Source organism: Peromyscus eremicus, chromosome 6 (assembly GCF_949786415.1).
Source record: "Peromyscus eremicus chromosome 6, PerEre_H2_v1, whole genome shotgun sequence".
Taxonomy (NCBI): domain Eukaryota; kingdom Metazoa; phylum Chordata; class Mammalia; order Rodentia; family Cricetidae; genus Peromyscus; species Peromyscus eremicus.
The window spans coordinates 91,452,568-91,478,474 of NC_081421.1; the positions used below are offsets into that span (position 1 = coordinate 91,452,568).

Genomic DNA, 25,907 nt, shown 5'->3' on the forward strand with positions numbered 1-25,907 from the left:
GAAAAAAACAAAGCAAAACAAAAAACTATGAATTAAATTTTTAAATAAAAATTACAAATTTTAACTCAAACTCAAGTATCTGTGTAATCTAGTCTGCTAATTAAACATTGCCTAGAATATAACCCTCAATTTACATTTCAGTATTCTAATAAAAAGAATTTAGTATCTTATTTAGGGCTGAAGGAGGTGGCCGGTTAAAAGAGCTTGTTGCTTTGGACCCAAGTTTACACCCAATATCCATGTATGGTACCTCACAAGTGCCTTAAACTACAGTTCCAGGGGATGTGAAACCTTTGGCTTCTGTAGGTACCTCCACTCACATGCATATATCCACACACATATAAGTAATTTGAAAATAATGAAATATATCCTAGAAATATTTTAATTTTAAATATACAATTAGAGCTAAATCAAGCAATCTCCCTCAAGAACAAACTACTTCTGTGTTTCATCTACGATTTACTACACCCCATTAATCTGTTTTCTAACAAAAACTAGAGAAAAATAAACATTTTCTAGCATCAGAATTGTATTATTACTACCCTAGAGGTCTCATTTGAAAAATATAAAGGGAAAAATGTGAAACAGCCAGAATAATTATAACATTAGCTGTACTTTAGAGAATGTTAAGTTTCATAAATTCTCCTAAATAGAACCATTAAATATTTTAAAACAAAATGTCATACTTAAAATACCTGGATCCTACTGCTACTGATACTATTACTGAACGAGTATCCAAAAAAAAACAAGAAGAACAAGACTTCTTTTTAAGTTAAGTTTGTCAGAAAATGAATCCTCTCATTAGGTGACAGGTAATTCTCATTCTGTATAGTCTGGGTTTAACATGCTAGCAATGTTTGTAGAACTGTACCTGGTTTTTTCCTTTCAGCATAAGGATGTTAGTCACCTTACCAAAAGGTAAACCTAAAGCAATGACTTCTGTTTCAGTCACTTCACCAGGTAACTTTCGAATGTGAAGTACACGAGAGGGCGCCCCATCCATTTTATCTTCTCCTTTAAACTTCTTACTATCATTACCATTGGCTGAAAAATATTCAGAAACACTCTTTATATTTCAGTAAGACAAAAATACATGGATTTTCCTTTTTTTATGAAAAGCTAAGAATAACCTTAAAACATAGGTGAGTAAATATGAATTCTTGAAAAATTTAAATTAGACTTTTAAAAGAATGGAGAAATTATTAAATCAATTAAAGCTACCATTTAGCCATGTGCAGTCTATGTAGAGAAAATAATAAGTAATCAGCAAAATTATTAAAATTGAATTTTATACAGAAACTGTCCAATGACTAAAGTACATAAGTATATTACCATTTAATTCTTTTTACAGACTAACAGATACAGCAAGCTCCCGTTTGCCAAGAGATACATTCCAAAACCCCCACTCTATATCTATATAAACAGCTAGAATTAAGCTCAACAGGTATCTTTTCTTTGTTATAATCAAGATTTAATTTACACTGGGCACAGTAAGAGCTTACTAAGAACAAATAATAAAACAGAATGAAACAACAATATAATGAAGTAAAAGTATGCACTTTTGAATCATTTTTTAAAGTAGACTGGCAGTATCCATTTCAATAAATAAATTTGCCTTCATTACAAAGTTTCACCAAAAAAGAAAAACACTCTGTAATTACAGATGCCTATAGATTAGATAATATATTGTACAGAATTGTAAAGCATCTCTACATCTGATCAGTTGGTCGTAATTTACTAGATACTCAAGTGTATTTCTAAGACGTCAACTGACATCAAAAATCCTTATACATGCTAATTTATTCGTGAATACATTAAAATAAAATGTAAATATTTTATGATGCCACAGTGTTCATGTGAAGTCAGAGGACAACTTGCCTGAGTCAGTGTTCTGCACCATGTGGACCCCAGAAATCACAAGCAGGTTACTAGGCTTGGCAGCCAATGCCTTTACCTGCTGAGCTACCTCAGAGGCCCAGAAGTCACTAAGCATACCATTTATCATGTATTACTCAGTCCTGAGGCACTTTAAGGACAGTTTCTACTTTAAAAATACAAACAAATGAATTTTAAAACTCTTTCTACTGGAACACTTCTCTTAAGTCAAAATCTGTTTCCTATTTCAATCTAACATCAACATCTTAATGAGTAAAGACAGTACTCTCCCTGTTGCTCTGGCTTCTACTGTAATTAACTTCCTCACAAGTGCCTATCTAAAATTGTTGTTGGTTCAAAACATTCTTAAGATCTCCTATAATTCACTACAAGTTACCTTCACATTAAGACAGAGCACTTAGGTTAAAAATGATTTTAAAAAAATGAAATAAATAAGGAACTTCATCTTTGAGTCTATCACTCTTCCGGACCAGCCTTTAGGGACCACCATAGACTGGGGACTATTTCTTCTTTATTTAATCGATTTTATATCCTCACCAGTTTCCCTTCCCTCCTCTCCTCCCATTTCCTCCCCCCTTCTCTTTGCCTCCCACTCCAATCCATTCTTCTCCTCTGTTTCTGTTCAGAAAGGGAAGGCCTCCCATGGGTGTCAACAAAGCATGGCATTATCAAGTTGTAGTAAGACTAACAAGCACCTCCCCTTGTATTTAGGCTGGGAAAGGCAAACCAGCATAAGGAACAGGTTCCCAAGAGCCAGCCAAAGCATTAGAGACAGCCCCTGATCCCATCATTAGAAGTCCCACAAGCAGACCAAGCTACACTACTGTCACATATATGTAGAGGGCCTAGGTCGGTCCCATGCAGGCTCCCTGGTTGTTGGTTCAGACTCTGTGAGTTCCTAGGAGCCAGGTTAGTTGTTTCTGTGGGTTTTCTTGTGGTGTCCTTAACCCCTTTGGCTCCTACAATCCTTCCTCCCCCTCTTCAGCATATTTTCCGAGCTCGGCCTAATGTTTGGCTGTAGGTCTCTGAATCCGTTTCCATCAGTTACTGGATGAAGGCTCTCTGATGAAAACTGGGGTAGTCATCAGAAATGGCTGATGACTGATCAGTCACCAATTTCATCACAGTTCACATTACATATCCACTATTGCTAGGAGTCTTTGCTGGGGTCATCCTTGTAGTTTTGTGGGAGTTTTCCCTTGCACCAGGTTTCTACCTGACCTGGAAATTTCCAGTCATCTCTTTCAGCACTCTCCTCCTCCATCCAATCCTCAACCCAATCCCTCAAGTTCCCATCCTCACCTGCCTCCAGTCCACCCAGGAGATCCATGCATCCCTCCTTGAGCCCAACTGAGGACTATTAACCCTCTCTTACTGGATCTCTTTCAATCACTTGAAATTTACTGTTATTTTATGATCCAGAATACACTATATCATGATGAACATCCTATATATATTTACAGGTTGTTCTGTAGTTACACAGTATAGTTTTATAAATATGGGTTACACCAAGGTGATGGAGCCAATGTTCTAATTCTCTATTGTATCCTTTTATTTACAGTGTTAATGAATAAGCTTGTCAATTTCACTGGATTTAGAATCATCATGGAGACATACTTGTTATATATACTAGGGTATATTCTGGATCAGTCAATATAATTTAGTTTTCATTTCCTACAGTATAATATTTATAAACTCATTATCTATAGACACACTTTATTTTTGTCTTCTATTTTTCACACAATTTCACTTGGAAATTCATCCCTACAGCTGTATCAATAACTCACACTACAGAGTTAATCAATACAGACTGTACAAAGAGCACATGATGCCAAAACAGGAATTTACCCATTCACCTGCCAACAGACACTCAGGTTGTTTCAAATTTGGATTACTATAAATATAAGCTATTCAAAATCACATAATAAGATTTTTTTTAATGAAGTTCATTTATTGTGAGTAAACACCTAGGAGAGAAAGCAGCAGAATCCTATAGTTAAGTGTACTGCTTTAACTTAAGATCCTGCCAAATAGAGAAAACAACCTAGATTGACCAGGAACTGTCTCCCTACTTAGTGCTATGCAGCCTGCTGGTGGAGAAAAGATATCAATGGTCTCATCTAGCAATAAACCCTGCATGGTACAATACCAGCCTATTTAGAAAGATGTGGCTCAGCCCTTAGTAAGGCAATTTCTAATAGGCACTGCAAAGTTCCCACCTGTATAAAAGCAACCTAGCTAGCACCAAAATTTTGATTATGACCCCTACACCAAACTCTGCCTAAATTTGTATAATTTCCTTTCCTTCAGGACTTATGCCTCCCAAGTCCCACATGTTTAGAATTCCAGTCTGAGTTTCTTTGATTCAGGGAAGCCTCTCTGCTTTGTCTATGCAGTTGTGGAGTCACTGTCTTTCAAAGCAGAAAACCAGAAGGAGCACGAGGCTCACTGCAGGGGTTTCCTTTCATTCAAGCTCATACTTTCTGTTCATCAATTATAACAATCAACTTTGGTTTGGAAGATGACTGGAAAAAGGATCAAGTCTACTACAGTACATGTACAACCACAGATATTAATTTTAAAAATATTCCTAGTACCAATTATTATTTATTATAAATAAAAAACTTGACAAAGCAGAGTTGCAGGTATCTGAACTTGCTTCTTCATTATCAGAATCATGGCACTATGATACTGTTTCATAAATGCTATACAAAAAAATAAATATATACTAGAAATTCATCTTTACATCATCATATTGCAGTTAGCAAATACTTATCATTTTTAAGGAAATGAAACATTAGAATTGTATATGTGTACATCCAAGTGTATCAAAAGAGCTAATTGAAAAATATTTGTTTATTCCATCCTTTTATGATCTTTATAGAAAAAAAGAAACTGGTTTCAGGAAAAGAGGTGTAAAATGTCAAATTTTAAGGTAAATTAATCTAATAATAACAATGGTAGTAATATATTCAAAATATAGTCTTATCATTCATAAACTAAAGTCTCAGATTAATATATATTTCTTTAGACATTAAAATATTATTTCGGATTTACCTAAGAAAAGTTCTAACTGTGGAGATTACATAAATCCTCTTAGATTTTAAATAGACAACAAAATGGAAATTCATTAAAATATCATTAGAGGAAAAAAAGAAGATGAAACTACACAGAAGACAATTGTATAGGTCAACTTTGGATTTTTATTTACAGCATAGACAGGAGGGTTTGTGGTATAAAATAATAAAGATATATACACAAAAATTAAAAATATAAGAAAAATGCAAAAATGAGGCCTGTGAAAATGGGTTCTACTTTTTAATTAAAAATCAAGTTGTAAGATCAAGTTAGTCTAAGGTGCTTATAGTCTCAACTACATGAGAGACTAACACAGAGGGGCTACTTGCCCACTTGAGCCTAGGTGAAGGCCAACCTGGACACAGTGACGACTGTCACAGAAAAGGAAGAAAAAAGGAAGGGAAAGGAGGAAGAAAGGAAGAAAAGGAAATAAAGGCTTTTGAAAATATCGACTACAGGATCTGGATAAGTCTACAACCCAGATTTCATCACTTTAGTGTAATTGTTTAGTAAAATGTGAAAGGGTAAACAAGTAAGAATATAGAATTTGTGTTACTTAAAAACAAACAAAAATAATTTTTTTTAAATAAAAAATGTACCATAGTTAACAACAATAAGAAGATAAGGGTAAAGTTTTAAGACCGGGTATGAGTCAGTGGTAGAGTATTTCCTGGCATGTGCAAGTGCTTGCTATGGAACAATCTTTGTACACTGTAAATACATATTACTCTCATTGGTTAATAAAGAGCTGACTGGCCAACAACAAGGCAGGATAAGGTTAAGTGGGGGAGAACCACACTAAGAGAATGCTGGGAAGGAGGAGGAGGAGTCTGAGGAGATGCCATGAGACACAGAGCAAGCAGGATGGGAAGTACATACATGAGGTAAACGAGCCTCAGGGCAGCACATAGATGAACAGAAATGGGTTAATTTAAGTTATAAGAGTTAGCTAAAACACAAGCCTAAGCTATTGGCCAAGCATTTATAATTAAGTCTCTCACAGGACAGAAAAGTCTACCTACAAGCCCTTGAGTTCAGTCCCTAGCATCACAAAACAAATAAATTGAATCAGACTTAAACTCCACTTGTCCACAAAAATCATCAATTTCAGATTTCAAAACAAAAGCTATTCTGGCCTAAATTAAGCTTTAGTTTGGAAAATAGTAAATGAGGGCTGCTAAGGCAGCAACACTTACCTGTAACCACCATGCCACTCATATTAGAGTTGGGACTACTGAGAACACTGCCTGAGAGTAGCTCGTCAGATCCTCTCTATAAAAAGTAAAAACAAATTACCATAAGACACTGTACTTAAAAATAATACAAAAGCTTATCTTTTATTTCTAACTTTCCAACTACTACACATGACTGAATCCCTAAAATAGTGGTTCTCAACTCCCTTCCTAATGTTGTAACCCTTTATTTAATACAGTTAGTTCCTTGTGTTGTGATGCTCCTCAACCATAAAATTATTTTGTTGCTACTTCATAACTAATTTTGCTATTATGGATCATACTGAAAATACCTGATATACAGGATATCTGATATGTGACCTGTTAAGGTTACGACCCACAGATTCAAACTGATGCCCTACAACAAAGGATAACTTCGTCTCTTTTTACTCTCCCATCTATACCAAGTGACTTCCTTCTCTTACCCAAATTCCAAGTAAGAAAATTATAAAGTTCCACAATCAATTCTTTAAAAGGCTATACCTCAAATTTTTACCAAAAAGAAAGACAAGAATAGGACAGAGGAGATAGCCATTCTCAAAAGCATTATTTGAATCTTTCATTCTACTAGTTTTGCTCATTCAGATATATCAGGTCTTTAGGAAATTCACACTTCAAACTGGGGAGCTAGTCATTACCATAATAAAAGACAGGCATAAATATCAGCAACTAGAACATCCAAGACAAATGCAACATCTAAGGAATGAGAAAGTTTATTGCACAAAATAAAAGAGAAAGAAAGAGAGAAACTGACTCATCTTAAAATTCTTTAGGGAAAGGTTATGTCTTTTATGTTCAAATCATTCACTGATGTTTTAGGTATTTGAAAACACCTATATTTCATAAAAATATACTTCATTAGACTAACATTCAAAGTAAATCAACTGTTTTGTCTACTTTAAAAATGTGTGTATTTACATAGATGGACATTAATACTTAAATAATACTGGCTGATTTAAAGAACTTATAATAAACTGAACACAAAAATCAAGATTAAAATATAAACTAATTTTATATTATAAACTATAAAAAAACCAAAATCAAATCGTTGTATACACAAAGTTGGCTTCCAACTATAGGATGGCAGTTTCCTACAGTGAATAAAATCAGCCCTTCACTAAATCATTCCACATCTGATTCTAAAAGTAAAAAGGGGGGAAACAAAAGGGGCAAGTCTTAGTGCTTTACTTACCTGAAGAAGATACACAACCCTTTAGAAGGGTCAGTGTCTGATGTCACCCCTACACATAACCTAGCTTCCAAAGGTAAACACACAGCCTTTCAGATGTGTATTATCACTGTATCTTTAAACTGATCATTTTCTTTTCCACCCTACACGATCTTAAGTAACTACAAAGTAATGAGTAGGAAATCCCTGTTCTAAGTTAAAGGAAAGCTTCTTAACTGGCTCACTGCATGCAGAAGGTTCTCTTCCTTCTCCTACAACAAATCTTCACCATGTATGACAAAGTTGCTTTGAGTGTTTAAAAATTTTTATATAGCAGTCACTTTTTATCCAATTGTTTCATACCTGTGAGTACATTTTATATATATTCTAACAGTCAGAATACAAAGTTATTAATGATTTTGAGATGTGAAGAATTACTGAGGACTATCTATATGGATTACATTCTATAAGAGAAAATTGTACTCATCTTTTCATTGAGTAAAAGGTTTACCACTATTATGATTCTACAACACTGATGTTAAGATTACCATATTAACTAATGGAATTTTACATGAAATATCTTACTCAACCTAGTCACTTAACTTGGATGCTATAAAAATCACACAATGATAATAATTGATGGCTGTTCCATTGTAGTGGCTGCTGAAAACAAATCAAACTTGTAATACTTAATAAAATTCAGACTCAAACCTGTCCTTAAGAACATGTAATCTCTAAAACTGTTCATTCATCTAAAATGTCAACCTGATTTACATTCAATTAAAAATTTACATGTTAAAATTGTCTTGAATGTCTCTTGGTAAATAAGTATGATCAGAGAAACGTTGACATCTATTATAGTACAAATGACCATTTCAAGAATTAAGAAAATGCTCCCAAGAGGATTAAAGTTTTTGTCAGAGGAATGAATGTGATTTTTAAAAAATCCAAGTCATTTGTCATTATTTGAAAGGTCTGAATGAGTTTTTCTTATGTTATTAAATAGTCTTCTGCTTATCATAATTGAACCAAATTACCATCTACTACTCCCTTCAGAAGAGTTCCTAGGACTGCCATGAAGGCAAGCAAAAACTGTAAGCACAAGTTGAGAAGTCCATGAGCCCTGCTGGGTTGAAGACTGACATCTAGCCAAGACACTTCCTACTCTAAAGATGCCAGTCTAGGAAATCCTAACCTGGAAAAACAGAAAAATATCAAGTTCCTGAGAAGAACCAGACTTTCAGAAAATGAGGTTACTCATCCTTGACAGAGAGAAAGGATGAACAGGTATGAGTGCTAACCCCTTATTAAATGCTAGAAAAGCACACGACACTGCCCATAAAAATACACAAAGCGATGGCTGACACACCTAACAGAATTCTGACAGCCAAAAGTTACATTTGAAGAACTATCAACAATACAATACAGACAGCCCTGCAGGAAGAATAGCAAGAAGGAAATAACAATTAGCAGTTACACATTATCAGACCAAGTAGCCAAGAACAAAAAGCATAGGGATCATTCTTACACCACCAGAAACTTCTTTTAAAAAATTATTTCAAGGATCCCTACAAAAGAAACTAAATCTAAAAGGAAATACTGATAAATCCTAGTACTATGTAGTTACAAAATCCCAATGCAAAAATTACTGCAATAATTAAAAATAATTAAATGTCTGTATGATATTGCAAATATATGTATATATACATACGTACACACACATGGTCTTCATTTCCATTTTCTGGCATAAAACTCTGAAAAATCCTTATAAAAATGATACTAACAAGATGACTTGATGGCTAGAAGGCTCAAGGCAGGCTCAAGATTAGCAACTGGAAGAAGACCAACAGCCAATGGTTTGATCAAACATGCCTATGTAATGAAGCCTCCATAAAACTCTAAAAGGACTAGTCTCAGACAGTTTCCAAACTTAACAAGTAGAGATTCCCCGGGATGGCACACCTAGAAAAGTTCTACAGCCGTTCTCTTTCACCCTGAGCACCTCTCTTGATGTGATCCCTGATAAAGCTCTAAGTCCTTTTCTTTAGTAAATTAAGTGAACCCAAGAAGATAACTGTGGGAACCACACATTCAAAGCAATGCCAAACCACGAGGGGCTTCTGACAGGCATCTCAAAATGGAGAGAAATGTAAAGACTGAACCCTCAACCTGTGCAATCTAAGGCTTTCTCCGGGTACAATGTTAGAAGTTATTTGGAGGACACCCAACTGGTATCTGTTATTGAATAATTAATTACTTGTTTGCCAGTAGGAAGAAGCCTTCAAACCTTCTAGGGTCAGGAAAGCCTTCTGTGTTGACTGCCACTGGGTATGGGAAAGAAGAAAGTAAGTTCGTTTTCCCAAACATACTGCTGAATGGGCTTTCACTCATCCACAAAGACAGCCAGAAGAACAAGAGAAAAATTAAAATGTGCAAGGAATGGATTCATACAATTTTAACTAACATGCAAATAATGTAACATGTGGCCATATTTAAAATACCTTTAAAAGAAGCCACAGGAGATAGTCTTCAAGATGCTGGGGTAAGCAAAAACTTTTTAAATTAAACACTAACAGCACAGGAACTAGTCTCAAGTATCAACAGATGGGAGAACATGAAAATTGTTTCTATATAGCAAAAGAAATAATCAGCAGAATTAACACCCCACAAAACGAGAAAATCTTTACAACTATGCTTCAGACAAGTGTCTATATCTAGAATTTACAAAGAACTGTAGAAATTTCACACTAAAGAAATAAAAAAACCAATCAACACAAAGCAAAGAATGAATGATGTTAAAAAAATTAAAAAATGTCCAATAAGTATTTTTTACAAGTATTCAATATCCCTAGCCACCAAAGAAATGCAAATTAAAACTACTCTGAATACCACCTCACCCCAGTAAGAATGGCTAACATCAACAAATCTCTCAAAAATGTCAGCCAGGGTATGGAGAAAAAGGACGCCTCACCCCATTCACTGTTGGTAGGGGTGCAAACTAACACAGCTATTGTGTGGGAAATAGTTTGGAGATTTGTCAACAAAGTTAACAAAGAACTACTAGAATTTCACTCCTCGGCATTCATACCCAAAGAATCTGCACCTCATGTTTACTGCTGCTTTGTTCATTATAACAAATAGGGATTAACCTAGCTGCCTATCAACAGATAAATGGATAATGAAAAATGTATGTATACATGTAAAGTAGAATACTAAGGTCTAAAGAAAAAAAAAATTTAAAAATTGGAAAGAAAAAAATGGACTTGGAATGTATAGTATTAAGCAAGATCACACAAACTCAGGAAAAAACGCTGCATGTCCTCTCTCATATGTGAAACGTAGCTAATTTATGCTTATGTGTAAACAAATGTACACGTGTGTAAAATAACATGTTATAGAGAATAAGAAAGGCTAAATGTAAGGGGATGAGAAAGGACTGAAAGCAGGCAATAAACGTGAGTTATGGAAGAAGACAAATATAAAACAATTGTTTTTCTAGTTCTAATTCTGTCATGAATTTTTTTGTTCTTAGTGGTGGATAAGTGCATGAAATATATTTGATACTGAAAGTGAAAAGCTAATGTGAAGCTCCACATTAAAAATAAAAACAAAAAAACAATGTACACTCCATTAAGCAGGTAAAAATAACAAGCAAACAAAAACAATTACAACACACCAGACTAGCAGAAATTAAGAAACTACATACGTAATTCAAAAAATGCCAGAAGGATTTGACATGTAACTCTTTTGTATTAATCTGAGACATAAATCAGAATGAAATGCTGGGAAATAATCTACTACTACCTGGTAAAGTTTAACATACTCAAGACTCAGCGTATACTCTCAAAAAACGGTCATACATATACCAGCACCATTCAACTTTAAAAACCTTATCCCAAATATCCACCAAATGAGATAATTTGAACATTTTCACAGAAGAGCTCTCCACAGTATTATGCAACTGCACATATAATTTGGTTAATTACTGAAATCATCACTGAATCAAAACAGAAGTCACAGCCTCAGTCAGGTGTAATGGCTCACAATGGTAATCTCAGCACTCAGAGGCTGATGCAGAAGGATCGCCACAGGTTGAAGACCAACCTGGACTACATAAATGAGTTCCAAATTAGCCTAGATTACAGTGTGAGACCCTGCTCCCCTCATCCCCCCCAAAAAAGACAAATTATAGAAAACATTATACACGTACACTATTTTCATAAACTGTATTACATTTGTGTACCTATGTGCACACACATGAACACACACACCTCCAGTTCCTAAGTATCTGGGAGAATTAGCTTTTGGATTCTTAGGGATATTAAAATAAGCGAATGCTCATGCCCTGTGTATGACATGGCATAAGTGCTGACAAACTGTACATATCTTCTGACACATATTAAGTCTCTAAATTACTTAAAGTACATAATACAATATAAACAGCAGAGATAATGCATTGTTTACAGTAAGAAAAAGTCTTCACATAAACAATTTGGAGGTAGTATTTTCAATCCAAGGTTACCTGGAGGCAGAACATAAGCTAATGAATATGGAAGACCAAATATTAATCTTTTTCATTTACATGACAAAATCATATTGGAAAGAGTAAGAAAAAATCTTCAGGGCACATCTGTGTTAAGATACAGAGGGAGGTAAAGCTGATATAGGCATACACATATATGGTAACACTCACATTTTTAAGCGGTAGATAAGGGGCTAATAATATTCTCACAAATTAATTAAAGATTCCAGGGAGAAAACAATGAATAACAAAGCATTTTAATAACCCCAATAAGCCACTTCTGTGAAATAATCAAATGATAAGATATCAAGTAAGAAAAAAAAAAAGACTCAGAACAAACTACAATCAATACTGTAGATTAAGGTATCACACAAGGTCAGGAACAGGGATCAGTAGGTAAACTGTCATTAGGGAAAGCCTAATGACAAGAGTGCAGATCCCCAAAACCTATGGTAAAGGTGGATGTGTAGAGCCACTAATCTATAATCCCAGTACAGCTACAGGAAGACGGAAGGCCAAGACAGAATGTACTCCCAGGCCAGGTAGGTTGGAGTACAATAGAAACAAGAGAGATACTGCTTTAACAAAGTAGAAAATAAGAAATGTGCAGAAGTTGCCCAGTGACCTCCACATGCACAACATGATACACGTAACCCCCAATAAATAAACAAACAAATAAATAAATATTTTAAGGCTATCACAAAATTATTTCATAAGCAACAGATACAACTTGACACTACATAAAAATTTACCTCATATTCTGGTCATTTCTCCTACTCACCAAGTAATATTTGTTTAAAAATTCATTTTTACTATTTTATGTGTATGTGTCTGCATGTGTTTATGGCACATATGTATACAGGTACCCACGGATTATACAACAACAACAACAAAAATGTTGAATCCTGTCTTAGTTCCTCAAACGGGAGGAACCTGGAGGCAGGAGCTGATGGAGGGCCATGGAGGGGTGCTGCTTACTGGCTTACTCATCATGGCTTGCTCAGCCTGCTTTCTTACAGAACCCAGGACAACCAGCTCAGAGATGGAACCACCCACCATGGGATGGAACCACCTACCATGGAAAATGCCCTACAGCTGGATCTTACAGAGGCATTTTTCTCAATCAAGGTTCCCTCCTGTAAGATAACTACAGTCATCCTAAAGATAACACTAGCCAGGGCACATCCCCTGGAGCTAGAGTACAGCCTGACATGAGTCCTGGAAACTAAACTTGAGTCCTCAGAAGAGCAGCAAGTGTTCTTAACTTCATGAATCCATGCCCAAGATTTGTTTCCTAAAGACAAATATATACACACCATTTTAAAACAGGAATATGCAAAGGAAGAAAACATGGACCATACCCTTTCTGGCCAAAGGAAAAAAAAGTTCAAAATAGTAAACTGAAAATCTGTTTCATTCCTTCAACATCATCCTAATACTGATTTAAATGCCCATTAAAAAAAAATCCATTGTAATATGAATTCTATAATACATTCCATGTTTAGCCAAACCAGGAAGATATTTACAATAAAAAGCATAGTGAAGAAGAAAACTGCAATCAAGTTCAACTGGTTTAACCAGATAAAATTTTGAAATAAATTTTAAATAAATGAATCAAAAAGGAAATTTAACTTCAAACACAGATTTAAAAACTTGGAAGTTTTTGGCATAGCAAATAGAAATCATGAGCTGAAAATCTGTTTATTCTTCCTTATGGTAAAACAAATCCAAATTAATTCTGTATTTGGATACTTTCTCACCCACCAGACTAGCAACACTTCCAATTTTTTCAGTTCCTGAGACAGGGTCTCTCATTGGTACCTGGGGCTCACTAATTATTCCACAAGGGCTAGCCAGCAAGCCCTTAGGATCCTCTTGTCTCCCCCACCACCCACTTGAAGCTATAGTCACATACTATGTGTTCTTGCTATGAGACACTGGCATTCATATTTCTGTATAGAAAACAACCCCCACACAAAAACATTTAGGAATATCTGGTAAAACTGAATTTGTATTACACACTGACCAAACAAATCACATTTAGGAGCTATTCTATAGAAATACTGGTGATTTTTCATACTAGCAAGAGTAGAAACAATGAAATACAAAGAAAGCAATGAGAAAGTTTCCATCTTACAGCCATGCAGTGTCTTCCAAGGAGATATGCATCATTAAGTAAAATGTCAGCTATAAAACATTATGCATACTGTGCTACTCTCTACATATTGTGGGGAAGAACTTTATACTTGACTATATGGATGAGTTGAAAAAAGCAATCAATTAAGGAAAATACATATAGAGGAAATACAAAAAGTGGGGTGCTGGAGTGGGGGGGAACTAGCTAAGCTTCTCTGACTGTAGCTTGTTACAGAGGTCATTTTCCTGTAGTTTGTTTCAGAGGTCAGAGGAAATTTAGTTAAAAATAATTTTTAAAAATGAAAACAAATCTACCATTAATTTGGTGGTAAAACAAAGAGCAATTTCAACAAACTTTAAAAATTCAAAGATTATACTATGCCTTTTTTGTAGACTATACCTTAGAGACAAAAACATGGCTACAAAAAATAATAAATTATATTAAATAATGTTAGTACAATATTAATATTGCTTTAAAAAAAAAAACTAGTGTCGGGGCTGGAGAAATGGCTCAGAGGTTAAGAGCACTGCTTGCTCTTCCAAAGGTCCTGAGTTCAATTCCCAGCAACCACATGGTGGCTCACAACCATCTATAATGAGATCTGGTGCCCTCTTCTGTATACATAATAAATAAATAAATAAATCTTTAAAAAAAAAAAAAAACTAGTGTCTTTTTTACAAGGCTGGTGTTTTTTAAAGTGCCATGTGTGGTATACCAAGGTTAATATTAGCAAACAAGGTTTTTCAGGGACAAGAGATACAAACATAAAATCAGGGGGCTGGAGAAATGGCCCAGTGTTTTAGAGCACTCGTTCTTGCAGAGGTCTGGGGTTTGATTCCCAGCACCCACATGTCAATTCACAATTGTCCATAATACCAGTTCCAGAATGCATTCACATGATACACAGACATACATGTGAGCAAAACACATAAATAAATCTGAAGAAAATCAAACAAGCAAAAACGGTGTAACTTGAAATACGAATCAGAAATAAAACAATAAATGAGCTCATAATATATTTCTATCAAAAAATATTTCTATCAAAAAATGCTATCTGTCCACTGAAAGGGTCCTGAAGCAGTAACAATCTTAGAGCAAGTATCCCCTTGGCACCCATTACTGTAGTTTCTAAAGAACATTTCCCACATCTTGGACAGAGACTTTTTAAAAGCATGGCTGATTAATTTTATAACAAAGATACTTGAACCACATTATCACAAGTTACTGCAATTTGAAGCTCCACCTGCCCAAGATGTAATAGCATTTTTAAAACAGTCACTGCAATGGACTAGAAGATAAACATTAAAATGCTTGATTTCATAATAGTAACAACAATTAAAAAGAAGGAACTTGCACTAACTACACCAGAAAAACTGCGATGGGGAGAGGCTTATGAGACCCAATCCCTCCCTCCCAAAGGGAGTGTTAGCAGTTAATGGTTGCTGGGAGAGGGCTATCTGTTTCTTCAGTGGTATAGGCATTCATAAAATTGCCCATACTCCAGTAAATAACCTCCCACCCAGGCTCATTCAAGAAACCCCAGGTAAATCAGTGGGTTACACACACACAAAAAGATAAGGTAGGAGGAGGACTTCATAAGAAGGAGGGTTATAGCAGAAGAGGGAAGGGGGAATGAGGAAAATGGGTAGGAGAACAACTACAATGCATTATACACATGTATAAAACTATCAAAGATAAAATCTGTCCTGCTTCCATTTTTAAAATGGTGTGTGGCTACAATGTAAACAAATAATTCATGAGCAAAGTTCTTAAAGGAGGAATTTTAATATATGAAGAGAAAATATATTATTTTCACAATACCAATAAAATTCCACAATCATTCGTTACTAAAAGTGAATAAATGATAGACGCATTCTGTAACGAGTATGTGACACTTCACCCTACTGATCAATATTAATGTTCTGTTCTTCTTGATAATACAACAGAAATTACATGGATCATAGCTGCAAGACATTCTTGCTAAAAATTAAACCTATATTTGATCAAGTTTCATCTAATTTATAAGTTCACAAATACAGAAGATCCGAGGAACACATGAAACAAGATATAACCAGCAGAGTACTGAAGAGTAGAAATTGTACAGATGACCCAGATTCTCTAGCAAAGAAGGGGTATGGGGATTACAAGGGGCAGGGGATAGAAAATGAGAATTATTGATAAAAAGAGATCTAAGAGACATTAATCAAAATGTTGGCTTTCCTTTGTTCCTAATATAAAAGGAAAATTACACCATGATATTAAGTTATTGTAAATTTTATTGTATAGAAAGAATGGTGTCAATGTAACCAATAGATCATCCTTCACTTTTGATGTACTTTTAAAGAAAAATACAAAAGAATTCAAGATCAACTTAAAGTAGACAAAATAATGGTCTATTTGTATGGCAAGACTTTTAGCAGCATTCTTAATTTGGTTACAGATGGAATGCACTAGAGAATAGTTACTATTTTCACTTTAAAAGCAATTAAGCATCACAAAAAGTTACCACCGGAGTTCTGAGAACAAGTAGTTCTTCCTGTAAGTTTATATTTTAATGTGATAATATTGGAAACTATAGGAATCTTGAACCCATAGTAAAATATGAGACTCACCACAATCAATTCTTCCCCTTGTGACTGTGACAACTTCCATACACCTATACTGTTTCCTATGTAAATGTTTCAGTGTTTTCCTTTCAAAACATGAACTCTCAAAAACCACCCAACAACAGCTATAACACTATTAGGACATCCAAAAGTTCGTAACTACCTAGTACTGTCGGAAGTTAAATCTGTGCTACAATTTGTAACTTTTCATGAATGTTATCCTATTTCATAGGGTTATTAAGTGGGAGGAAAGATCAGAATGTAACAAAAGTCACAGTGAATGAGTTAATATTACCTTTTAAAACATCTTTTTACCCAGAAGTCCTCCATCCTTTAATTATTACATCTCATTTGCTAAAGAGAACTGATACACATTTACAGAATTTACAGAACTGCACAGAGCATGCATTTATTTGCTGTATTCTGTTCTCTGCACTTTCAGTTAACTGGTTGGTACACAGAGACTATATGGTTTTCGGGGGGGGGGGGCGGGTAACTAAGCAGGATTTTTTTTTTCTATTAAAATAAGCTGCATTTAACAAGTGTGTGTATACTTATCACCAAGAATATTCCTTTATGTTTTGATTCATCTTGTTTTGCTAGACTGAGAGCAGCATCTGTTGATCAGCACTTTTACAGTAAAAAAAAAACACTAAAACTCTAAAATTTAGTGCTAAATGACTGAATTTCTGCCTGTCAACACACGGATTTGTCACTGTCTCACTGTGTACTGCTCTGTGCTCTTCCTGTCTCTCAACCTATCCACTAGAAAGAACAGCTTATTATTTCCAGGGAGCCTACTCTGATCCTGTCAGTATGACACTTACTTAAAACCTTGAGCATTTTCTTAGGAGACATGATCCTTCTAAAGACTGGACCTTTTGGATTTCCAACAAATAGGAATGTAGCAAAATAAAATTATTATTTATTTTTTAATGCTAAATTGTTCTTGGATTATAAACATATTAAAGTTCAAGACACTTCCAGAGTCATTAAGTATTAACTGAGTGATCATAACTGCTTAATACGAACACTTAATAATGGAAGAACGCTCAACAAACTGTTTTAAAAGCCTATGCTCAACAGAGCTGTTGTTCAATAGAGATTATGTTATAAGCTGAGATTTTTAGAAAAAGAATCTAGCACAAAGTATATGCTATGGTATTACATTAAAAGATTTTAATAATAATCAAAAGAAAAAAAAGCAAACAACTTTTTTCAAACACATACCTTATTAAAAATCAATTATATTCAACTATTACCAAAAAAGATATGCTCAGCATTATTTAATTACTACTTAAACTAAGCCAATGATGAGGAATTCAATAGTCATAGTACAACTTACAACTGTGAATTAGGAATTTATAATGTGTTACTTTTAGAGCAGAATTCAATTTGGTTAAAAAAAAAAATCAAGCTGCTTTTAACAACACTTTATCAGCACTTCAGCTATAATCACATCTTGGTTTTTAATTAACTCACTAGAAAAACAATCTCTATAAATCTGGCCATACAAGTCTGCATCTGAAGTTGCTGTATAAGGTAGCTATAAACAAATGAAAAACTTAAGGGTTAGGGTTAGAGTTGCTCTTCAATGAAGAGCAACAATGAAAACTTAAGAGGATACCATCAAAGCACCACTAAGAGAGATATATAGTAGCAAAACCCTGCATTAGAAAAGAAAGGTTCATATGTGCTTAGGTTTTCTCTATTTGACACAGAGATAACCAGGAAGAGGGAACTTTTAACTGAGGAATTTGCCTCCATTAGACTGGCCTATGAGCAAATCTATGGGGCTTTTTCTTTGATGACTGACATGGAAGGGCTCAGCCCACTATGGGTGGTGCCACATCTAAGGAGGTGGTCCCAGGACGTATCAGAAAGCTGACAGAGCAAGCCATGGGAAACCAGACAGTAAGCAGTACTCTTGCATGGTCTCTGCTTCAGTTCCTGTCTTGAGCTCCTACCCTGGCTTCCCTCAACGACAAAGACTGTAACTTGTAAGCCTAATAAACCCTTCCTTCTCCAAGATGCTTTTTCAGTCATGTGTTTATTCCAGCAATGGAGAAGCAGTAACACCATGAGGTATACAAAGCACATGCCTTTATTCTCAGCACTTGATGAACCAAAGGCGGACACAACTTTGGGTTCTAGTCCAGCCTGCCTGGTCCACATAGTGAGTGCTGAGACAGTCAGGGCTACAGTGAGATTCGGTTTCAAAAAGAAAAGAGAAGGAAAAGCACAAGTTAACATGAGACAAAGGCAGAAGGGAGAAAAAGAAAAGGCAGAAGGGATGAAAAGGACAAAAACATGACAGAAAACTTCATGAAGTTGACTACTGTGAGAACATTAATAAAATCAATCAACAAACAAACAAGGTAAAACATGAATAACCAGTATTAGAAAGCAGAGAGCTCAAGTGATTAAGGTTCTAAGCTAGTGGTGCTCAACCTTTCTAATGCTGCAGCCCTTTCATACAGTTAGTTCCTCATGTTGTGGTGACCCAACCATAAAATTATTTCATTGCTACTTCATAACTGTAATTTTGCTACTGTTATGAATCGTAATGTAAATATCTGTGTTTCCCAATGATTTTAGGTGACCTCTGTGAAGATCCCCCAAAGGTCACAACCCATAGGTTGAGAACCACTGTTCTAAACTATCCAAAGTATGAAAGGGGACTGGAGTTCAGTGGCACACAACTTTAATCCCAGCCTCATGAAGCTGGCAGATCTGTGACCTTAAGACAGGACTCTTCTACAGAGTTTTAGGCCAACCAAAATAACAATGAAAGCCTATCTCAGAACGAAAGAAAACAATATAAAGTGTAATAGAGTACCATGAACAACTCCATTCAATAAATTCACCAGTTCTACAGAAGATCAAATTATGAAAGTAACCCAAGAAGAAATGGGTAACCTGAATAGCCCTGCTCTATTAAACAAACTCAGTATGTAGCTTAAAACTTCCCCAGAGAAAACAAACCAAAGGCCTACAGAGCTTCACCTTGTAATGACATTCCTTCCACTGTGTGTTCTGTACAACTTACAATTCATAATTAAGGGAGAAATAATATTCATCCTGATGGGAAGAACATGGTAAAATTGACAACTCTTACCACTTCGATTCAACCGAATACTTACTAACTAGCAATCACAGGCAAGAAAAGAAAAAAATGGAACCCAAACAGCCAAGAGAGAAAACTATCTAAGTATAACTGGACATCAACGGTAAATGTGAAAATTCTGTTAGAATCTAAAACAAACATCAAATTTACAAATTGAATTAAATTATTGAAACTATTTTTATTGCTACTTCATAACTGTAATTTTGCTGTTATGAATCATAATGTAAGTATCTGTGTTTTCCGACAGTCTTAGGGGATGGTCATGGCCCACAGTTTGAGAACCAATAATTTATAACAAGCTGTGAATACTTAGGGATGAATCCAACCACTCCCAAATTAATGATAATGTATAAAACTTTTACAGTGAAATCTTAAAGAACAATCTCAAAGAACAACAAAAACGTAAAGGCCTATGTGAATGAAGAGATAAACTGTATTTTGTCATTGATAGGAAAATTCAGAATTAAATTGTCAATTTTCCTCAGATTGTTTCACACATTCAAGCCATGACTCAACTTTGAAGAAGAACATTTGGCGAACCAAGGCAACTGGATTTCACACACACAAGAAAGAGAGAAAGATCAAGAGAAATTGATTCATTCTATCACTTCTATTCCTCTAGACTAGAACCCTGTCTATAAGACATCATCCGTCATGGTGGTGCAGCCTTGAAAAGAAAGCAGAGTCAAGTAGATCTCTAGCCTAGTTGGGAGGCCAGCCTAATCTACACAGTGAAACCTTGTCTCAAAAACCAAGAGGAGGAGGAGGAAGAGAAAGAAATCAATAACAGCTGGCAAAAGGCACACTGAAAATGATCATAATAGATACCACACAGAAGTACAAATTAAAACCACAATTAAATTATCACTTCACACCCACTAAACACTAAAAAGCACTGAGAAATCTCTGGAGGAACTGAAATTTTCATACCCTGCTGATGGCAAGATGGTACAACCACTGTGGAAAAGAAACTGCAGTTTCTCAATTAGTTAAGCATATGCCAAACATACGATTCAGCCATTCTTAACAATAGGCCCCAAGAGAAATAAAAGCATATGTCTACACAAAAAACGTGCAGAAATGTTCACAACAACCTTATAATATCCCCAAACACAAATGCCCACTACAAGTTTTTAATTACCAGATAGTGTAATGATTCTAAGCAAGGGGTAGGGAAGGGATCACAACACACATGTAAATAACTTAAAATTTTCTGTTGAGTGTAATAGGCCAAAAGACCTCGCCTTCTGATTCCATTTATTTAAAATTCTAAAAATGCAAGCAAATCTATAATGCCAGCAGATCACTGGCTTCTGGGGAAAAGAGTAGGGGCGGGACTACAAAGGGGCAGGATGGCATTTCTAGGAGTAACAAAAGCTTCTACCTCGATTGTAGTGGTGGCATCAAAGTATGTATATAGAAAATACTGCACACTTTAAATACAGGCAATTATGTCATATACTGAAATAAAAAATTTTAAAAGGTCAAGATATGGGTCATAACACAATGTATTTGTACAAAAAATAAGACAAGCATGCAATATGTAATACACAAGTCAATAATTTTTTTAAATGTGAAAGAATTTTAAAAACTATCTATCTACACCTAATCAAGGAGAAATGCATGCTACATTTTCAATCATTTTAAACATGCATATGTATGACTTTCCTTAAAATTATTTTTTACTTTTAAGAAAGTTTAAGTGCCTGTACATAATTCTGATACCAACAAACGTATTTGACCAATATTCTAGAAAGGTTATAAAATTAATTTTAACTTTGCAAACTTTTATATTAAACAACTTTTTTAAATGGGTAGTATTCCTATACAATTTTCTAACAGTTTCTCCTTGAACTACAATACTGAAAACTGGAAAAGCCAACACATCCTATCCAGGCAGTCTAGTCTAATCCTCTTCCCTTTTTTCATGACTGCTCATGAGGTTTTGTATGTAAACTTACCTGCTAGTAAGAGACCAGAGACTTAGAAAGTCATTTTTACAAATTACCTTATATCATTTATTCTTTTACAAAATTCACAGAAGAAATCTATTTGGATAATAACTACAACATCAACACATTTTGTACTCTTGAGCTATCCCCAACTGCAAAGCTTTTAACTATCTCAACTTGGGATATGACTGAAAATAAAACTAAATGTTCTATACAACATGAACTCAACAAATAACCTAAATATTAAAGTCCGAACATCTAGTTCTTTATCAAACAGAAAACACAATAACATCTCCTAATCTATTATGACAAATAAGCCATCAAACACAATTTTTTAAGATCCAAGAAAAAATACTGAGGGTCAACCTCACTAAACCAGGAATACCAGCAATTCTCCTAAGGATACTGATATTTGAGGGGTTTTATATTTATGCTTATAATTATGGCTGAGGGGCAGGAGCAATCTTCTTATTCCAGGCTTGGGCATAAGCTAACAGACAGGGAATATGCCCTAACAGGGCAGACAGAATTGCAAACAAGAATCTGTAATACACCAACGAGGTCTATGTCTTCCAGGAAGCGCCAGATGGTAACCATGGAGGCAATTGTAAAGGTTGAACAGTTTTCCTACCCAAGAAGTGAGTAAAAACCTATTACAGACAAGACAGCTCTTTAGGGACTCAAGCTGAAAGGACTTGAACAATTCTGTTCTTTGGTGTCAGGGCAACTAACTCCCAATGTGATTCATTCCTAACATGCACATTTCACTTTAATCAGAGTCAAACTATCTTGAACTAACAAAGTTAACACTACTTCAAGAGTTAAAAAAAAGCTTACTATCAAAGCCTACAGTCATTTATACTAACTATCCAACAGTATAGTTGTTTATAGACTCTGACTTTACAAATTAAAGGAAATATTTTATAACTGGGTTTTGTTATCAAGGTTAACTGAAATTTTCAACTTTATAATGGCAGTATATTCAACAATTCTAGTTTCCACTTTACTTTCAAACACAATCTCCTACCTTCACACCAACAGCAACCTCAGTGACAATTCTGTAAAGGAAAAAATAACAGTGTCAACCTCTGACTCTTCAAATGATCATTGCATAACTTTTAAACTTTCAAGATCTTTCATAAATTCTCCAGACACCGCAATACAGTCAGAAAACACGTAAAGAGATGCTCAGTGATACTTTTTAAAGCTATTATCTACCTGGATTTTTTTAGAAACAACTTGAAACATGAGATGTTTTAGTCAGTTTATGGTAATTTTTAAGAACCTTTAACAGCAAGATGAAAATCCACAACACTACACGCCATTCCTACAGTGCTTGTCTACTGACATTAGCAACCTAACTCCGGTTCTTTGGTAATCTAGATAGAATCTGGGAACTGGAAAACACGGGTTTTTGCTCAAGTTTTGTCATCAATTGTCTGGAGGGAATTCAGAACATGTCTAAATCTACATTTCATGTGGAAAATGATATCCCATTAAGGTAATCTGTGGCATGGTTTCTAAGATCTGTTACTTTTTATTATCTCTAAAAACATCAGATAACTAGATTGATAATCAACTTAATAAACTCGGCTTTTACTTTGGATTCCTCAAACACTGACACTCACTTTAATAAATGTTCATGCTACCTGAGTTTCTTTTAATCCCCCTTGCCCTAAATGAGCTGTGAGTAGTGCCATATTTTTATCCAAAAGTGCCCCCTTCTCTTCACAATGAGTTGAACTGAGTCCTTTGAGATGTGGAGTTAACACGGGCGCGACATTGGTCCTCATCTTTTCACACAGCTCTCATCTCATTCTGCATCCTATCTCCACGCCCAGGCTTTCAAAGACGCATCACGACTCTGTTCCATGTTTGCTCGGATTTTTGTTTGTTTTTAGTTTTTATTTCCCCCCAGAAACTAACCAAAGCGGCTTTAAAAAAAAAAAAAAAAGAAAGAAAGTAAAAAGAAAAGAAAAGAAAGACAGACAGAAAACCCTGTGTGGAATTTCTTTTCTTTTCTCTGCCATGGCTTGGTGGCCCTTGCCCATGTGATTGATGCTCCCTCCAACACTTCCTGGGGTTTTGTTGTGTTTATGGTTTAATTCCTGGGCCCTTTGGGCCAAGCCTTGAAATGTGGTGTTGTAAAGGCATTTCGATGGCCTCCCGCCCCCGCTCCCAGACTCAGATGAAAACAAAGGAGTGTGACATGTGCCCCCCTCCCTCCCTCCTTCCCTCCCTCCCTCCGCCACGAGCCCTCCCCTTCCCCGCGCGGCTCCCGCTCGGCTCTCCCGCCGCGGTGGTTCGGGCGAGGCCGGGGGATGGCGGGCCTCGGGCTTCGGGGCTCGGCACAGGGCCTCCTTGGCGTTCCCCACTCGCGCGCCCGCGCCACGGCTACCGCCGCGGCCGCCGCCACCACCGCCGCCGCCGCCGCCACCCCGGGGTTCGGGTCCCCCCGCGGCGTCGACATGGCTCCCGAGGGGGCAGGGCCGCCGCACCGGGCTTCCCGCCCCATCCCCCGCCGCCCGGCCCCCACCGAGTCCCCACTGCAGCCCCGAGGCCTCCCCGGCCTCCGGGCCCCGGCTGCGGTTCGCGCTAGTCGCCGGAGCCGCGGAGGGAAGCCCGGGGAGGGGTGTGTGTGCGTGTGTGCGGTGTGTGTGATGGGGCGGGGGTTGGGTAACGGCGGCGCGGCCTGGGAGGGGCCGCCCCGAGCCCCGCTCCCCGACCCGACCCCGACCCCGGCCGCCGCCCGGCCGCACTCCTCTCCCTCCCCCATCCCCTCACGGGCTCCGGGACCTACCCGTCCATTGCCGAACCGGACAAAGCTTCGCTCCCAAGAACCGAGCCACGCAGCCAGCGAGCCACACAAGCGGCGAGAAAATGGCGGCCAGGGCCCGACGGAAATTGCCGAAGGTGCCGGAGCGCACGGGGCAGCGCGCGGCGGCGGAAAGAGCCGAGCGCTCGGGCGCCCGGCGGCGGGAGCCGAGCGGCGGGGCACAGGGACCGGGGGGGAGTGGGCGCCTCCGCCGTTGGCTGCCTCCGCCTGCCCGCGCGCCTGCTCCCGCCCTCTGCGACGTGCCTGCTGCAGTGGCTGGCTGGGCTGCCTGGGTTCCCTTTTGTGGGCGGTGTGAGTGGGACAGCCTCCAGCCTGCACCCGGTGTGCCTTAGGCTGGCCCGGATGGCAGGATTGCTCCCAGGCAGCCTCCACGTTTCCCTCCAACCCCGAGCTGGGTTGCTTCCACCCACACAGGCCAATCCCGGCCCCAGCCTGGTGACCCTCCACCTACCTACCCAGCCCTGGGGAAAATATTTAATAGCTGCATCCTATACCGTGTTTACAGACTGTTACCTTAACTGAATAAAGACCCACTCTTTTAGTAATAATAATTACTTCTAAACAAGGAGATCATCAGATTGGCGTTTGCTTCCGAACCCGGAATCAATCCGGCCAAGTGGAAGGAAACGTGATCCTCATTTAGGGTAGTGATTACTGTGCATCTGTTAAGAAGCAATAAATAAGACAAAACAAAAAACATAATCCCAGTTCCCTAAATGGGAATGGTCACACGCTGAGCAGAGTGTCCGAGTGTTTGTACATTCCAACATTAGGGGATATGGAAAAGTGGGAATGGCAGTGAAGACAATTGAGTTAGCCTTGGTCAGAGAGGCTGAAAATGTTAAAATGGTCTAAACAAAGCCGCTCTTTCTTCCGTAGGACTCAAGGCCTTAAATTTAATAGCATATTACACGTTTTCCGTTTGCCTTTAAGGTATTTGCAGCGTAGCATCAACGAAGTTTGGGTTCTGGAAAATGCTCACTGGATGACGCTAAAGCCAGCACCCTCTGTCTTTAGGCTTCACTACCGACTTTTCAACACTCACCAACTGCATTTCTCCACTAGTTCTCAATAACCCCTCCAGATCTGCCATGTCTCCTTCGGGAAAACCTCTGGCCCATACCAGCTGGAATTTCACTTCACTAAATGGTAGGTTGTGGGTATTTTTTAAAATGGTAGATCAGAACCTGGCCGGGTCTACTCCAGAGGATGAGATCAGCCTGGGCAACTTAGTGAGACCTTACTTCAAAAGCAAACACACACACACACACACACACACACACACACACACACACACACACACACTGTTGCTCTAAGAACTTTTCAAAGCCACTACACGGTTAAATATTCTTG

At 37.1% G+C, this 25,907-nt stretch overlaps 1 protein-coding gene across 4 annotated transcripts in view; it reads right to left on the reverse strand.

The window, feature by feature from the left end:
- The window catches only part of Ptbp2 (polypyrimidine tract binding protein 2), a 64,334-nt gene extending 39,697 nt beyond the window's left edge, over positions 1–24,637 (reverse strand). For 2 of the 4 annotated variants that reach the window (XM_059266165.1, XM_059266164.1), the window contains exons 1-4: positions 24,519–24,637; positions 22,746–22,776; positions 6,171–6,246; positions 872–1,044 (exon numbers count right to left, since the gene is read on the reverse strand). In XM_059266165.1, the coding sequence (XP_059122148.1) occupies positions 872–1,044; positions 6,171–6,246; positions 22,746–22,776; positions 24,519–24,526 (288 nt within the window). In that variant the 5' untranslated portion in view covers positions 24,527–24,637. The remainder of the gene's footprint in view (positions 1–871; positions 1,045–6,170; positions 6,247–22,745; positions 22,777–24,518) is intronic. The other 2 variants (XM_059266167.1, XM_059266166.1) reach the window with 1 other exon arrangement.
- Between the last annotated feature and the right edge of the window lie 1,270 nt (positions 24,638–25,907).